Below are 17,649 nucleotides of genomic sequence, written 5' to 3'. Positions count from 1 at the left end.
AAGTCTGTCTGTGTGTACAAAACAGAATGTGTTTTTGGCATAATTTCACTGCAGCACAACAGCTGTGCGTTGGGTGGGTTGAGGTTTGTTTGCGCGTTGCACAAATCAAAAGCCACGTTGCGCATCTTTGAAACACATGAAGTGATTCCAGGGGTCTTTGATGAGGTCTGCTGGTATTTCTCCATTCTGTTTAATGCAACCCCTCTCACTCGGGTGTCTCTCGGCAGTTGGTGACCCAGTGCAACGCGCGCTTCGTGGAATGCTTCAGCGCACAGAAGGAGTGTAACAAGGAGAAGAACCGCAACTCCTCCGTGGTCCCCTGTGAGTACCTTCCTCTGAGCCCCCCCCCCCCCCCCCACACACACACACACACCCCCCGCAACTCCTCCGTGGTCCCCTGTGAGTACCTCCCTCCTCCCCCCCGCAACTCCTCCGTGGTCCCCTGTGAGTACCTTCCTCTGAGCCCCCTCCCCACTCCCCCACCCCCCAACCCCCTCTCTCTGTTCTGCTCATCTCACACCAGAATGGAGAATTAGCTTCACTCTGAAATCGCACTGAAACTGAGCAAAAGAGCCCTGTTTGTTTGACTGTTCGTGTTCTTCGTTTCTGCTGTGGGGAATACGCATGCCTGCCCAGATCCTCAGTGCTAGCTGTCAGATGAAATGATGTTCATGAGGTTCTGAGTTGACGGATCTTGTGCGTTCCTCTTGCTCCACCCAGCGGAGAGAGCGCGAGTGGGTCTGGCTCCGTTGCCTGGGATGAAAGGGACCGATTACATCAACGCCTCTTACATAATGGTGAGTGCCACCCACCGACCCCACTTCTGATCAGGCCTGTTGTTGTTATTGTTATTATTTACCTCCGTCCAGCACCTGTCTCAGCGGACGCTAAAAGCACTTCTCACCAAGAAATCACTATACTCAGAGAAACGGAAAAGCTTGAAAGTATACATAACATTGAGAGAAGGATTAAAAAATTGTACAGCTTGTTAAAGAGCCTGTTAGACAACCAACATGTGTTCTTTTTTAAAAAGGTTTACCACCAGACTTGATTTACATTATTCTAGCAAAAAAGAACTAGCAATCTTGAATTTTCCCCTTAGGGATCAATAAAGTCTATATCTATCTCTCTATCTATTTTTGAGTGTATATCTATCTATCAATCTATCTATCTATCTATCTATCTATCTATCTATTCATGAGTTTATATCTATCTATCTATCTAGCAGTGACCAGTTCAAAACAGAGGTTGTGTGTGTACTGCTTTTACTTTCTTTCGTTGAATGTTTTACTAATGATTGAACTTTGTGCTTTGTGTCCTGCATTGCTACCACAGGGATACTACAGGAGCAACGAGTTCATCATTACACAGCATCCCTTGCCTCACACAACTAAAGACTTCTGGAGGATGATCTGGGATCACAACGCACAAATCATCGTCATGCTGCCCGACAACCAAGGACTGGTGAGGACCGTTGTCCAGCCACTTGCATTGGGCTGCTAAACAATGACGTGGATTGTACTGAGGAATGTGTACTTAGGATGCAGTTAATAGAAACAACTCAGTTTCATCCTTTCACTTTGTACCCCTGTTTCCATCCACATATCACAACAATTGCAGCTGAAATATGCTTTACACATACAGTACGCGATAATGATAACGGCAAAAAAAAAGTATTGCTCTGGCTAATATGAATGACCAAAAAAACTTCAAAAAAAGCGTCAGCCAAATGTAATGTAATGTATAACGACGCTAATATGAATGACCACGCTCACACATAAACTATGACGATAACGACGCTAATATGAATGACCACGCTCATACATAAACTATGACTATAACGACGCTAATATGAATGACCACGCTCATACATAAACTATGACTATAACGACGCTAATATGAATGACCACGCTTACACATAAACTATGACGATAACGACGCTAATATGAATGACCACGCTCATACATAAACTATGACTATAACGACGCTAATATGAATGACCACGCTCATACATAAACTATGACTATAACGACGCTAATATGAATGACCACGCTTACACATAAACTATGACTATAACGACGCTAATATGAATGACCACGCTCACACATAAACTATGACTATAACGACGCTAATATGAATGACCACGCTCACACATAAACTATGACTATAACGACGCTAATATGAATGACCACGCTCACACATAAACTATGACTATAACGACGCTAATATGAATGACCACGCTCATACATAAACTATGACTATAACGACGCTAATATGAATGACCACGCTCACACATAAACTATGACTATAACGACGCTAATATGAATGACCACGCTCACACATAAACTATGACTATAACGACGCTAATATGAATGACCACGCTCATACATAAACTATGACTATAACGACGCTAATATGAATGACCACGCTCACACATAAACTATGACGATAATGACACTAATATCATTGGAGTTAGTTATCTTTATAGTTATCTTACCTAGTGCGAACGGCCCTTAACCCCCCTTTCTTAAACTTTTTTAACCAACTATACATTATTTGCATTGCCCAACTCTCCTGACTGTGTTGTGTTGTGTTGTGTTGTGTTGTGTTGTGTTGTGTTGTGTTGTGTTGTGTTGTGTTGTGTTGTGTTGTGTGTGTGTGTGTGTGTGTGTGTGTGTGTGTCAGGCGGAGGATGAGTTTGTGTACTGGCCCAGCAGAGAGGAAGCCATGAACTGTGAGGCCTTCACGGTCACACTCATCAGCAAAGACAGACTTTGCCTTTCCAACGAGGAGCAGATCATCATCCACGACTTCATCCTGGAAGCCACACAGGTGTGTGTGTGTGTGACTATATGAGTGTGGTTGTATGCTATGGATGTACTGTATGTATTACTGCTTGAGCATACAGTATCTGTGAGTAGTCAGAAGTCCTCATGAATCAGTTTAGCATATACTGGCTCTTTCACTATACTCACTGTGTGTCCTTGTTTTGATCTTCCTTTCAGGACGACTATGTTCTGGAGGTGCGTCACTTTCAGTGTCCCAAGTGGCCCAACCCAGATGCCCCAATCAGCAGCACCTTCGAGCTCATCAACGTCATCAAGGAGGAGGCCATGACTAGGGATGGACCCACCATTGTTCATGATGAGTATGTGTAATGCACGCATCTTCTCTGACCAGAAAAACGTGTAAATGTTCCCATCGGCATGTAGGCACCATCAGGCATCCTAAACCACTGCTTTCTGGCCAACTGATCTTGCCTTGGACTTGGGCTAGATTTGTGCCAGACTAGGGATAAACCTTTTGGAGCTTCTGTCTGTTGGAGCATTGTTTGCTCAATGCCTGGATCGTGAATTAAATTCCCAAGTAGTATTAAAGGGAAACTTGGTAGGATTTCCCCCTCTGCTGGAGAAATTGTGCATTATGCTATTTCAAACTGTGGGAAAAGGTAACAATAAAGCACATGGATTTGTTTACAAGCTAGCAAACGGTTAGCATTAGTTTGGCAGAACTATGTGGATGTTACAAAGTAAGAAACACGATTTAAAACGAGTTTCTTGTTTCTCACTTCTCTTTCCGGGACGGTAGTCTCAATGTTGCAAGGTTGGTTTTCCGCCTGGGGACGCTAGGCGCAGTGGGGAAAGTCACCATTTTCACCGGAACAGGTCATTTAACCATCCAAATGATTTCTAAACGGGTTTATGACGTTAAAATAGTTGCCAAGTTCCCCTTTAAATGGAAATGGAAAACATACGTGGGCTCTGACATTCTGCTGCCATCCTATCCTTTGCTTTGTATTAAATGAGTAGGCCATTGGCAGCAGAAGGCAAGATTACTTAGACGCAGTCGGATTTAATGGCTGCCTGGGGATGCAGACGGCTCCGCTGAAAGCATCTCACACTCCAAGTGATTTGAGATCGCTTGCTTTGCCTTATTGAAAAGAAAAAAAAGTAAAAGCAAAGCAAAGCAGCCGTCCAGTCTCTTGTGCTGGCCGCCATGGCCTTGTTATGCGGTGGCCCTGCATTAATGGCTGTTTTAAATGCCTTGCCAGTTTTTTGAGCCAGAAGGGCACAGCTATTAAGTTGAGCTGTTAAGAGACTCTTCACTTAGTTCACTGTGAGTCAGGTTTTTTCTGTTTTCTCCAGAGAAGCACAGGTATCCTTATAGCCAGGAACATTCAACTCAAGCAATAGCCAGCCTGGTGTTACAAGGCCAAGAGGATGGGTGGGTTGGTCTGAATACTAAAAATGCCTGCTGCAGTAGTACTACAGCTACGACTGTTTTGGGGATGATACTAAAAGTAAAAATTCGGAGCAGCACAGATGTAGTATTAGCTATAAACTACTAATACTTAATAATTTGTGCACCTTAATTAGATAGATAGATAGATAGATAGATAGATAGATAGATAGATAGATAGATAGATACTTTATTGATCCTCAAGGGGAAATTCAAGAATTAATTAAAGTTTATAGCTAATACTACATCTGTGCTGCTCCGAATTTGTACTTCTAGTGTATCTGCACGGTCCGCTCTTCGTCTGATGCACCAGATGTGATGCTGCAGAAGGGCGGTGGATCCACTCTTTTGTGTTTTGGGGATGAGTCTGTGCTCCAGCTAATGTTCTTTTTTTCCCCTTTATTTTCCCATTTTGAAGAATAACTTTGTACCGACGCCAAGACTAAATTCAGCTAAATATATTCAGGCCCAGTCTCTTCATTGTGTAGGTGTCAGGAAAGGCATTCAAAACTTGTCAAAGTTTATATGCTAATCAGTGCGTGTACACACACACACACACACACACACACACACACACACACACACACACCACACACACACACACAAATGATCATGCTGTGAAAAAGCAACAGCAAAGTCCTGGCAGTCACCCAAATATCTGAGCCACACCACCACTTGCTGAGCAAAGCTTTGGCCTTGTGTGTGTGTGTGTGTGTGTGTGTGTAGATGTGTGTTTGGTGTGTGTGTGTGTGTGTGTGTGTGTGTTTGGTGTGGATGTTTGTGTGTGTGTTTGTGTGTGTGTGTGTGTTTGTTTGTTTCCTGGCGTAACCCTTCTGTCGTCTGGGCCAGGTTTGGCGTGTTGTCGGCTGGGATGCTTTGTGTGTGTGTGTGTGTGTGTGTGTGTGTGTGTGTGTGTGTGTGTGTGTGTGTGTGTTTGTTTGTTTCCTGGCGTAACACTTCTGTCGTCTGGGCCCGGTTTGGTGCGGTGTCGGCTGGGATGCTGTGTGTGTGTGTGTGTGTGTGTGTGTGTGTGTGTGTTTGTTTGTTTGTTTCCTGGCGTAACACTTCTGTCGTCTGGGCCAGGTTTGGCGCGGTGTCGGCGGGGATGCTGTGTGCCCTCACCACCCTCTCGCAGCAGCTGGAGAACGAGAACGCCGTCGGCGTCTATCAGGTCGCCAAAATGATCAACCTCATGAGGCCTGGTGTCTTCACAGATATCGTGAGTGGCAAACGCTTTGTGTGTGTTTTTCATCCCCTTGCTCTGTTAAATATCAATCCACATGGGAATGCGTTTGATGTCTGAGTGGCTGAGATGTCAGCGTTAGCAACGTCAATGTCAAAGCTTGAGGTTACAGGCAGCACATGTGCCAGTCAAACGCATACTTCACATGAGCTGTCACTTGAGAAAGACTCTGCCAAAATGAAAATGTATTTAAAAAGTTGAACTTCTCCATCCTGTGCAGGCGTCTACTCTAGTCCAGCTGCTAAATTGTAAATTCTGTCAAAGTGTCAGTGTCAATGTAACAGCTCTTGTTGTTGTTGCTGTTGTTGTTGCAGGACCAGTACCAGTACCTTTACAAAGCTATGCTCAGTCTGGTGAGCACCAAGGAGAATGGAGCTGGCCCCTTGGCCATGGACAGAAACAGAGCCATGGCCCTGACGGACGAGTCGGACCCGGCCGAGAGCATGGAGTCTCTCGTCTGAGGGGCGGAGGAGCCGCGAAGAGGCACTTACTTTGTAAAACTTCAAGGACTAGAGACAGACTTTTTCGAGGCCTTTTTTGCCAGACTCTTGGTTAAATAAATAACCTGATTACTTTTTTACACTGATAAAAAGTTTTTGATATTTATTTTTTGCCATTTTATGTCTTAATGTTATCCTACTGAACATTTTGCACCTATGTTTTCGAGTTCACAATGACAAAACCACACTTCTGTCTAGTTTGCACTATGTAATATCAGTGTTACTGCCTATAACCAATCAGATCTACCATGTTGATTTCCAATGCCCAGATTTTAACATTCCATCACAAAAGCTCACCCACTCAACTTCCCGGACCGTTTCGAAAGCGATTCCCATATGCACATTTCCAGCTCCCGCCAGATGGAAAGATCAAAGATTAAGCTTGGCGTTCACCTGCATGGCATTGCAAGGCCCACAGCGATGGCGAAAAAATCTTCTCTCAAAATTGACTTCTTTCGGTTTCTGTGGCACTGACAAGCAATATGGGAATTTGTCTTTTTATTTTATTTTAAAGCATCCCAATGCCGTCATTTGCTCCTTGCTGCATTATATTGGAAAGGAAAAACACATACGTTAATTTTCTAAGGTGGTATTAAAACAGCTACTGTGAACTTATTACTTTTGTATGAATCATATTATGCTTTTAATATATATGGATATATTGTAATCATTATATCTTGTGGTTTTGTAAATGTTGGCTGTCACGATCGCCCCTTCACTAGATCCTGCTAGACTTGGTCTGATGTTCACCACACCTCTCTGGCCGTGCTGATTTCACACCCATCTAACTTGCTCCCTCTGCTGGCCGTGCTGATTTCACACCCATCTAACTTGCTCCCTCTGCTGGCCGTGCTGATTTCACACCCATCTAACTTGCTCCCTCCGCTGGTTCCACTTCTCTGTTGCTTCATGCTGCAAGCTGCTATATGGGGTAAAACAAGACAAGTAACAATATATTGTGTCCGAGTTGAGCTGAATTACAAAGTGACTGTGTCCTGTAAAGCATAACTTATACTCTGAGAATTTTGATCTTTGTGATATGCCCCATTGTATTTTTTTAAGCTCTTCATTTATGACTAACAAAAGATTACAAGGATGCCATCATAGACCTTTTTGTCATAGTGAGAGCTCCTGAAGTCGCCATGCAGCCTCTCAATGCCTTTCTCTATACTGACACCCCCCCGCATTGCTTGACTGTGCTGGTGTGTGAAACTATTCAATGTTGTGTATGGTGTAGTTTGATTTTGCCAAATACACTGAAGTCCCGCATGGGGGGGAAATTTCATCACATATTGAATTTTGAAATTCTGAATGTGGTTTACACATTTTTGCCAGGCCCCAGTTAAGGTTAATATCCAAACCCTACCATCAGTTTGGCCCCAAGGAAATAGATATGGGCTGTTTTTTATTCACCCGACAACTTGCTCTAACAATAATTACATTTCTGCACAAATTCATTGACAGCTTGAAATTAAAGGTATCTTGAGCTGTCTCGCCACACAAAGCAGGGGGATACTGACTTATGAAGTTTTACCAAAGACTTAAGCTCATTATTTAGCATTTTACAGTGTCTTCATAGGAGTACATGGTGTTGAAATTCCTCCTCAGAGGTGATGACAAAATGGCTGATTGTTGTTTTTTTTTGTTCTTTATTTACGAGCTCAGTGACTGGATTAGATTTAATGCCATTTGGGATCTGTGCTTGTGCATCAAAGTTGAACATTCATAATAATCTTCTCATTTAAACTTAATCTGAGGTAAATGCTAGAGGAAAACATGTAACTTTTTGTAGGTTGATTGAAGTTATGAATTCATCTCTCCGTGGAATGAAGAAACAAGGCATTCAATGTGTACCATTGTTATGAACTTTATCACTATGTTATTAATGTTGTTTGGATGTCCTTTGTCTCCTTGCCGGGAGGCTGTTGAATTACGTCACAACTCTCCAACATTTGGGGTTAACGACATATTCATTCCTTTATCACAAAAACAGACTTCTGTGGGAAGCACTACATGTTCTTTTTGGTTTGTTTTCTTTCATGTTGTCCTGTGCAGTTCATGTTGTTTTGTTTGGGAGCTTTGCTCTTATCCAGCGCGCTTAATCAATATCAACATTAGTATAACCACAGCTTTCTGTGTGTACAGTTTATTGCTTCTATAACCAACCATCTCTTTAAACAACTTTGTATCTATGGTATATAATCATAGAATTTTATATTTTCATATAAATCTATTTTGTTTTCTAGGTCCAAGTCCCCCTTTTTCTTTCTTCTGGTGAACATGTGGAAACCAAGTCTGTCTCCATGCATTGTGCTATCTCCATCACATTCCAGAACAAGGCAATGCCTCACATTAACCAAGGCAGTGATTGTGATATTCTTTTTTGCCCATTTTTGTTTGATTTTTTCTTTACAATTTTACACTTCTGCTGCACAGTTCTGTGCAATAGAACAGCTGTTGTAAATCACTGAATAAGTTTGTCCCATTCACCGACCTAAGAGGGGGCGGCTGTCGCCTCCTCTTTCGTAATCTGAAATAACACAAAACAAAGAAAAACTTTTTTTGTTTTGGTTTCTTTTTTGTTCTCTTTTTTTTCGTTGAAAGCTATATCAAAGCATTCTATTATAGTGTTATTTAATATGTAAATTGTATTGCTATACATAAAATAAAATATGGGTTTTGATGTACTTTAAGCAAACTCATGCTCTCCAGTTGAAAATCTTTTTGATCCAATGATTTGAAACTGAAGCACTACAGTGAGCAAAGCAGTGTCTCTTTCACTTGCCCATGTCACCAAAACCTTTAAGCAGATTGGCATAGTTGTCCAGCACTCCTAAACTGGCAGTCCATCGAGTCTTGATGAGATTGCATTTGAATGGTGCTTGTACCACAACGGTCATTTATAGAATTGCAAAGTGTTGACACAAAATCAGTAATTATATTATATTATATTATATTATATTATATTATATTATATTATATTATATTATGATTGTCTGAGTTTCTGCTTCTCAACATGCCGAGTACTAAAGGGCAGAGTTGTTTTCATGTCCAATACATCTGAGGGCCAGAGGTGTGGTGCCCATATGCTTTCTAAACTATGTGATTAAAGTGCTGCTAACTAATTATTTTAGATGAATGCAATTACTATAATACGAGAAGTTAATGTATGTCATTCTTCATATGCAGTGCAAGAGGAGTTCAATATCTCACGCTATATTGCCACCCAGTGGTAGAATAGTAAAGTGCGATTCCTCTTATCATTATGCGAGGCTGGGTGTTATGTGAATAAATATTTCACTTTCAATGACCATATTGGTTCATAATGAGGTCCGTTAAATCTTGGGGTGAAAGTTTTCTTCAAATATTTTCTTTCAACATTTTCAATTTACAATGTAATTCTACTTAGGCCTATGAAATGATCCTAACTATGAGATGATCCTACATGATAGATAGATAGATAGATAGATAGATAGATACTTTATTGATCCACAGAGGAAATTCAAGGTCTCAGTAGCATACAGACAACACACACATATTCACTAAAACTTAAATATAAAAACACAACTAAGCAATAAGGTCAGTAGAAGATAAAGAATATACTAAAATACAAATTATACTAACTAACACTTAATCTAAATCAATTTTAAAAACAGTATCTACATAGTGGTGATTAATCAATCAAGAGGCGCTTGCAAGGACTGAGGCAGGGACTGAGCCTGTGATTCTCTGTGCATAGTAAGGTAAGGTAAGGTGCTCTGTGTGAGTGAGTGTCAAGGTGATAGTGCAATGGTGATGCAAATGAGTAAGTCCAACAGTGCAAGAATAAGTCTATATATATAACTATTTTAAGAAAAGGTATAAGTGTGGCCACAGTTCGGCTGTGGCATGGAGGGAGGGGTTATGCATATGTGCTAATATGCTAATATAGCACGCAAACAGTGAGGCAGAAAGACGGTGGTAAAAAGTGGCTAGTGGACAGACAGTATCCAAACATGGAGGAGGTGAAGAGGCAGACAGACTATGCAGAGAAGTCTATCTCTCCTCTTCCCTTAAGTGAAGCATTGAACAGTTCAATGGCCCTGGGGACAAATGACTTCCTCAGTCTGTCTGTTGTGCAAGGCAGTGAGCAAAGTCTCCAGCTGATCAGGCTCTTCTGCTTAACAACAGTGCTGTGGAGTGGATGACACTCATTGTCCAAGATGTTGATCAGTTTGTTCAGGGTCCTTCTGTCAGATATTGAAGTGATGCACTCCAGTTCAGCTCCCACTACAGAGCCAGCTTTCCTTACCAGCCTGTCAATTCGCCCAGCATCCTTCTTCCTTGTGCTTCCTCCCCAACATACCACTGCATAGAAGAGGACGCTGGCAACAGACTGGTAGAACATCCTGAGGAGCTTGCTGCACACATTGAAGGACCGCAGGCTCCTCAGGAAGTACATGCTCTGCCCTTTTTTGTAGAGTGCATCAGTGTTGGCTGACCAGTCCAGTTTATTGTCCAGGTGGAGACCCAGATACTTATAGGTGCTTACCACCTCCACATTGACCCCATCAATGGGGACTGGTAGCAGAGTGGGCTTAGACCTGCGGAAATCCACCACCATCTCCTTGGTCTTTGAAGTGTTGAGTTGAAATTGATTAAGTTTGCACCATTGCACAAAGTTCTCCACCAGGCTCCTGTACTCCTCTTCCTGCCCGTTCCTGATACACCCCACAATTGCAGTAATGGAGGCAAGTTTACTGTATGTACACAACATAGGCCTACAGTCCAGCCAATTCTTACCAGAGGGACAACAAATTGTGTGTAATATTATCTTGAAAGTCTCTGAAATTAGAATATTACTGGTTCCATATAGGCTATTAATGGAGGGGCATATTTAACTTTTTCATTTGTCTGGCATTAACATGTGATGACAAGCCGTCCTCTGATCTGACGCAAGACATTGTTATGCATAAAACCTTAGCTGAATACTGTATATGCAAACTCAGTTTTGTTCTGAGTTCTCTATTTTGGATGTTTTATTTCAATATATAGGCCCATTCAAATTGTTCAATTAATTCAACTATGAATTTTGATCATACAAAATTCCAGAATGATTTTTACTTTGAAATCTGTTTTTACTTTATAATCTGTTACTTATCCATTGTCACACATTCTCAGAGGGTCAATGGTCCACATACATTGTCAACATTTAATGACAGTGTCTCTAAATTGATATGCATCAAACACGTTGGGTGACCTTCCACAAGCTCAGCACTACACTGCAGGAATTTTAGCTTATATTTCTGGCAAAACCTGTAGCCTGGAAATCCAGACCCAAATCTAGAAAGATTTAGGGTCCAAATCTAGAAAGAATTAGGGTCTGGCTATGAGTAAAGGAAATGGCCCAACTCGCCGGGCGGCACCAAGCGTGCATTTGAAAATATTCTGATCTGTTTAGCTCTCCTCTAGCCCGCCTATATCAGATACACCGATGTGACTGGTGAAGCTCGGTTCCAAGGGCATGGTTAATGAGCATCATTACTGATTGCCAGAGTGACTCGCTGAGCAAATTCAAATTGTGCTCTCGCAAGAACTCAGGATTTCCAGGGTACAAAAGCTGTCCAACTGGATAAAGTTTGTGGGCCCCTTTACACAAACCTGCTTTTTGGAGTTCATCCCACAAATTTTCAGTTGCATCAAGGACACAGCTTTGTGATTGGGACACTGTAAAACGTAATTGTTATCCATAACCCACTTGATTATATAATAATTGTCTGCTAAAAGATGCATTGACATTTAAGGTTTAGCCTTGAGGCAAGTGTCATCAGAATATCCACATAATTCTTCTTCTTTATGATACCACAACTGCAAAGTATAATGGAAAAAAAAATGCATTCCCTTTACACCCTTTACACCAGCACTCTTTGCAAATTGTTTTTCGACTGAATTTTATGAAGTGCACCTGTCCCATTTGATCACAACATGATGCTGCCACCCCAATGCTTCATGTTTCGGCAGGTGTTGTTTGGGCTCCAAGCTTTACCCTTCTTCCTCCATAACATTGGTCATTATGGCCAAACATTTCTAACAATTTTCATCTGACCAGAGAACATTCCTCCAAAACACGCTGTCACGCAGTGCTCATTTGCCAGTTTTACAGTAGTCTTGCTTTTTTATGCTAGTTTTAGCCTCCTTGTAGAACAGCCTTTCAAGTTATGATGAACAGCACACTTTTTACTGTGTGCTTTTTACACACTTACATACTTTTGTTAGTCTGGGGTGAACCCAGACGATCCGGTTAGCCAATTCAAATTTGCCCAGCAGGTTCGTCTGGAAAGGAGCCCATTGGGCCCCTTTCCAAACCTCCCGTTTTACAACTACCACAGGCATCACCACCAGTGAAATTGAACTTTAATTTGTGCCTTAAAGTCTTACCAAATCGTTTCAGTTCAGCAAACATATCTTTCTTGTAAACAAAGGTTTTAAAATGCAGTTGTTTACTCAATTTCAAAGAAAATAGTTGTTGGTGATTCAGAAAACTGACGTCAATGAGGGCCCTTTCCAGACCAACCTGCAGAACAATTTCAAATTTGTGTCTGGGTTCACCCAGGCTACAATTAGTCTACCTAGTTACCTCCACAACAACTTCACCAGTATCTTGGTAATGCTTTTGAACCTTTTGTGAACAGAATTTAATCTCATGGTCTAAGTGCACTTCTCCACCCTGAACAATGTGATGGATGTGTGGTAGTTATATCAGTAATATGTTGTTATATTTGTAATATTATTTATACAGACAGTCATGATACCTTCAAACAGTAATGTAAGTTGCTTCCAAGGACAAAAAAGATTTGCAGAAGTTTATCCAACACTGTTTTGGGGAGCTTTCAGACAATTTAAAGACTTGTTACAGGCTACTATTGACCTCTAGTTTTGAATAAAAAGCTAAATATAGTTAGTATAATAATTACATTTATTCTGGACAAAGTAGACAGTAGTTGACAGGTATACATCTGAGGTCACCACCTTACATTACTTATTACTTAGACCAAATTAATAAAACAAATATTAATGAAATAATTATAAAAATAAATAAATTGCAGGTTTTCATCATGAAAATATCTGACCAGATTCCCATTACACACCATGTTTATACTGAAAAAGTTTCCATGTCAGTGTTTGACCACCGAGGCATACTTCCTGAAGTACAGACCAGGCCTCCGGTGGGGGGTTAAGTCATTTAGAGACCTCAGACGAGTCCAGGAAGTGACGTCAATTCCAGAAATAAGTACATAATTTACTTTACTCTTTATGGACAATACAGCAGGAAAAAATGTGTTTTCTTGAACAGTTCATTGAGAAAATAGTCACATTAGGTAGAAGCTTTTTATTATTATTCTTAATTCACATTTATTTATTAAATAAACAATTGCGACTGACTGTCCACCATCACTGCCGGCCCACCAACTGGAGAGTGTTGTGGCTGAAACATTCAGTGAAGGTTGTGTACCACCTGATGACATCTGGTCCTGGCTGAAGGCTACAGGTACCAATAAGGTAACTGAAGAATGCACCCCACCAGGTGTGTGTGTCACAAGTACAATGCGGTTTATTGTCCAAAATACTGCATTTCTGCAGTAATGTGTTGTGCAATGTAGTTACAAAGCAATTTTTTATGTCCAAAATACTACATTCCTGTATATGATTCCTTAAAAACTGCAGGTTTGACACCGTTGTATTAAAGAACATTAGACCACCTAAACTGAGACCAAGTCCTGCCCAAGACCAGAGTGTATCAAGAACAAGCCTAGACCAATACTTTGGAGGTGGTAGCGTAGTGGTTAAGGAGTTGGGCTAGCATGCAGTAGCCTGAAAAGTTGTGGGTTCAATTCCTGGCTTCCATCGTTTTGCCCTTGAGCAAGACACTTCACCCCAAGATGAACATCTGGGCACATTGTAATATAGTGACATATGTAAGTCACTCTTAATGAGAAGTGTCTGCTAAATGACCAGAACCAAATTTTATGAGGGAGGATTTGGCTGACATCTGCTTGGACCAGACAACAAGAGCTTATGGTATATCACATAAAAAAGAGGCCTGGTTGCATTTGAAGGGTTTTACATCTAATCAAGAACAATTATATTTAGAGGCATTGTGATATTATGTCGTGGTCTTGAAATAAAACCTTGAGTCCTCTATGTCCAAGACAGACGAGACCGAGTAAAAACACTGTCAGTTTTGAGACAAAGTCCAAGATCATGAAACAGTGGTCTTGAGACCAATCAACACCCAAAAAGTTTAAATGCATTAACACTGCATTAGGTAGAGGACTGCCACCACACAAGCCTTTTTAGAACCATTTTTTATTTAAATTTATTTGAGTTTGATACCCTGGAAATCCAAAGTTCTCGCGAGAGCACAATGGAATTGTCTCTGTGAGACACTCTGGCAAAGAGCAATGATGCACGTTACTTTTACCCCAACATTCCGGGGAACCAGCTAAACTGATGAAAACAGCGCTGCAACGTTGGAGGACAGTACACATTGGTCGTAGTGTTATCCGATTGCGTCAAAGTCCGAAATCATTCAGAGTAAACATGGTCTAGTGTTATCCAATTGCGTGCAGTGAGATTTTTAAATGCATGCTTGTTGCCGCCCCTCGAGTTGGGCCATTACATTGTTCTTTGCCAGACCCTTAGTCTTTCTAGATCATGGGTTCCCAAAGTGGGGGTCGGGGCCCCCCGGGGGGTCGCGGGACGCCGAGGGGTGGGTCGCAAAATGATTTCCATATATCAAATAAATTTGGGAAAAATAAAAGAGCTGTCACTTGACCGCACTTTAAAGACAGATTTTAATTCCAAGACGCTCCAAGAGTTCTGGATTTCAGTCGAGAGGGAATATCCACAGCTATTCAAGGCCGCAATGGACGTACTGACGCCGTTTGGCTCCACATACCTGTGCGAAAAGACTTTCTCTGCACTGACATATATTAAAAAACAAATACAGATCGCGTCTAAATGTGGAGGATGATCTCCGTGTGGCCGTCTCCACAATTAAACCAAGAATGGACTTGCTGTGTTCCGCGCATAGCGCGCATCCATCTCATTAGATGAGATTAACGCTGAAACATAGTTGCCAAAATGTAAATTTGCGCAGCAACAATGTACATATGTTTACAACAGTTTGTGGATATTACCCTGACTGAGATATTCTTCTGTTAAAATGGAAATTAAAGTAATGTTTCAAAGTTAAGTTTGCACGACAGCAATAATGTGCACTCATGTTACATGGATATTATTTTTTGACTAAGGTATTCTGCTTTTATCATATAGTAAATTTCTATATGTAAAATCATAACAGGCTGCTCTGTTCTTTTGTGTTGTCGTTAAGCCCGTGTTTGGATAAGCCTAGTGCGTATGGCCAGTGCGCACATTTTATTTTATTTTTTGAGTCACATCCAGGGATAGTGGGGGTCGCCAGTCTCTGGCACGGTTATTTTGGGGGTCGCGGGTTGAAAAGTTTGGGAACCCCTGTTCTAGATTATCAGGGTCTGGATTTTCCAGGCTATGAGTTTGACTCATTTAACTCATTGAGATGCATATGGTAAGATAAGGTGATTGTAGCTGGGTGTGGCCAGGTTGCATACTTCCTGCATCATCTTTAATTTAATGTCTGCTCTAGCTTGGCTCCTGTTTATGGTTTTCATTCGGACTCTCTTCCTGCATCATCTTTAATTTAATGTCTGCTCTAGCTTGGCTCCTTTTTATGGTTTCAATTCGGACTCTGTGTTGGAGGATCTGGTAACGTGTGGCCTCTCACACCATGACACGTGTGACACTGAAACCAATGTAATGCTCAAACATATTTTATTTGCTGTTTATTTGGCTTCACTTGTAAAAAGACAGATAAGTGTGGAAGATCCGTTTCTTGAAAAATAGTCTGTGAATCTGTAAGAAAGAATTTATAATGATGTCATTGCCCTCAGGTCTGCCTACTTCAGAACACCTTTTCTCAGCATTGCTGCCACTTCTGCCAAAGCCTTCTGTCTCTCCTCCTCCAGTCTCTGAATCAGTGTAGCTTTCTTTCTTTGTTCATCCCTCATCTCTTTCTCTTTCTCTGTTTTCTGCCTGTCCATCTCCAGTTGTTTTACTTCTTTCTCTTTCCTTTTCTCAGTCGCTCTTTGTCTGTTGGTCGTTTTCTTCTGCTTCATTGAGGTCTCCATTGCTGCCTTTGAACCATCATGCAGCTGATCTCAGTCCATGTCTAATTAAAGGATTAGAACACATAAAGTCATCAAATGATTTGTGCACGCGTTGGTGTGCCATGACAGTATGTAACTTGAACAACATATAACACGTTTAAGGTTAGCCTAATCACTGGAGAGGCACTCTGTACATGAGCTCAAATAAAGTTCCTGTCTTTTTCCAAGTGTCTCTGGGAAATAGGGGGTCTACGGTAACATTGCAATTTGAAATTCAGCAGTGGATGGATGAAGTTAATAATACTGTGTAAAGACAACTCAAACAATAATCTGTGAGGTTACCTTGTAAGGGTGGCAAACACTTTGCTGTCCCATTTCCCACAATGGGAGAGAGGTGATCTGTGTATAAGAAAATGAATGTAAAAATACAATCCATGTTTGTCAGGCATAGATTAATTTAGATTGAAATAGATACATTTTCTTAGAGTTGTCAGTAATTACCTCGGTGTAAAGGTGACTTCAGTAGAGTGTTCTCTGAGTTTGCCCGAGCTGTCGTTTCCATGGCCACAAGTTGACCGGTTTCCAGCACTCCTCTTTTGTCTCCACAGCTTTGCTCTTCACCACTGTTTTTATCTGTCTCACTGGCAAGGCCCTGCCACTTTTCATCCGTCTGTCTGCCATTTCTCTGTCTGTCATCATTCATGTTTTGCTCGTCTTTCAGCAAGTTCTCTTGAACCTTGGCGTCCAGCAGTTGTTCCTTCATTTCATTGTTCCTTTCTAGCTCCTTCATTGCATTGCATTTACCCATCTCTCTCTCTTGGAGTTCTCTTGCCCTCCAAGTCTCCATTTGTTCTTTCTGTCTCCAGTTTTCCATCTCCAGATTACTCATTCTTTGAAGCAGTTTGTCATTCGTCTTCTGAAGCGATACAATCTGCTGTTGACTTAACAACTGTTGTTCCTTCATTTTAAGTTGAATTTCCAGTGCCCTTTCTTGTTTCTGAGTCCAATTTTCAGTCTCCAGTTTTCTCAACCTTTGCAGCAGTTTCTCATTCATCTTCTGAATGGAAGCAATTTCCTGTTGACTCAACAATTGTTGTTCTTTCATTTTAATATTTATTTGCAGTTCCCTTTCCATCCAAGCCTTCATTTCCTCATTCATAATGAGGTTCGCTGTCTCCAATTTTCTCAACCTCTGAGACATCTCCTCAATAATGGAGTGAAGGGAGGTTATCTGCGGTCCAGATACCTGTTCCAACATGTTCATCTTCCTTTCCAGCTCCATCATGTTTGATTGATGGATGCGTTCCATCTCCCTCCTAGTCTCCATGTTCTGTTTGAGATGCTGGTTTTCTCTCTCCAGCTGCCTCATCCTCTGAGTCAGGTTCTCCATCTGAACCAACTCCATCCGCTTTTGATGTAACAATAGGCCTATGGGATCCTTGATTTTCATCTTTTCTAGGTCTTCCTTGTGTTCCTTGTGTTG

General features: G+C 41.4%; 2 protein-coding genes across 2 annotated transcripts in view; one reads left to right on the top strand and one right to left on the bottom strand.

The window, feature by feature from the left end:
• The window catches only part of ptprga (protein tyrosine phosphatase receptor type Ga), a 181,845-nt gene extending 173,176 nt beyond the window's left edge, over positions 1–8,669 (top strand). Inside the window, exons 22-28 of the mRNA XM_042090215.1 lie at positions 228–321; positions 721–797; positions 1,336–1,464; positions 2,686–2,832; positions 3,006–3,148; positions 5,323–5,458; positions 5,797–8,669. Coding sequence (XP_041946149.1) covers positions 228–321; positions 721–797; positions 1,336–1,464; positions 2,686–2,832; positions 3,006–3,148; positions 5,323–5,458; positions 5,797–5,943 — 873 coding nt within the window. The 3' untranslated portion in view covers positions 5,944–8,669. The remainder of the gene's footprint in view (positions 1–227; positions 322–720; positions 798–1,335; positions 1,465–2,685; positions 2,833–3,005; positions 3,149–5,322; positions 5,459–5,796) is intronic.
• A 7,145-nt stretch (positions 8,670–15,814) lies between these two features.
• LOC121707839 (TATA element modulatory factor-like) lies at positions 15,815–17,633 on the bottom strand. Its single transcript, XM_042090684.1, has 3 exons — positions 16,668–17,633; positions 16,509–16,565; positions 15,815–16,228 (listed from the first exon to the last, which is right to left on the bottom strand). The coding sequence occupies exons 1-3, from the start codon at positions 17,614–17,616 to the stop codon at positions 16,218–16,220; spliced, it is 1,017 nt and encodes a 338-aa protein (XP_041946618.1). The 5' UTR covers positions 17,617–17,633; the 3' UTR covers positions 15,815–16,217.
• Between the last annotated feature and the right edge of the window lie 16 nt (positions 17,634–17,649).

The sequence above is a fragment of the Alosa sapidissima genome, chromosome 4 (genome assembly GCF_018492685.1).
Source record: "Alosa sapidissima isolate fAloSap1 chromosome 4, fAloSap1.pri, whole genome shotgun sequence".
NCBI classification, from domain to species: domain Eukaryota; kingdom Metazoa; phylum Chordata; class Actinopteri; order Clupeiformes; family Clupeidae; genus Alosa; species Alosa sapidissima.
Note: the sequence above shows the minus strand (reverse complement) of the source record. Positions and strands in the feature narration are given on the sequence as shown.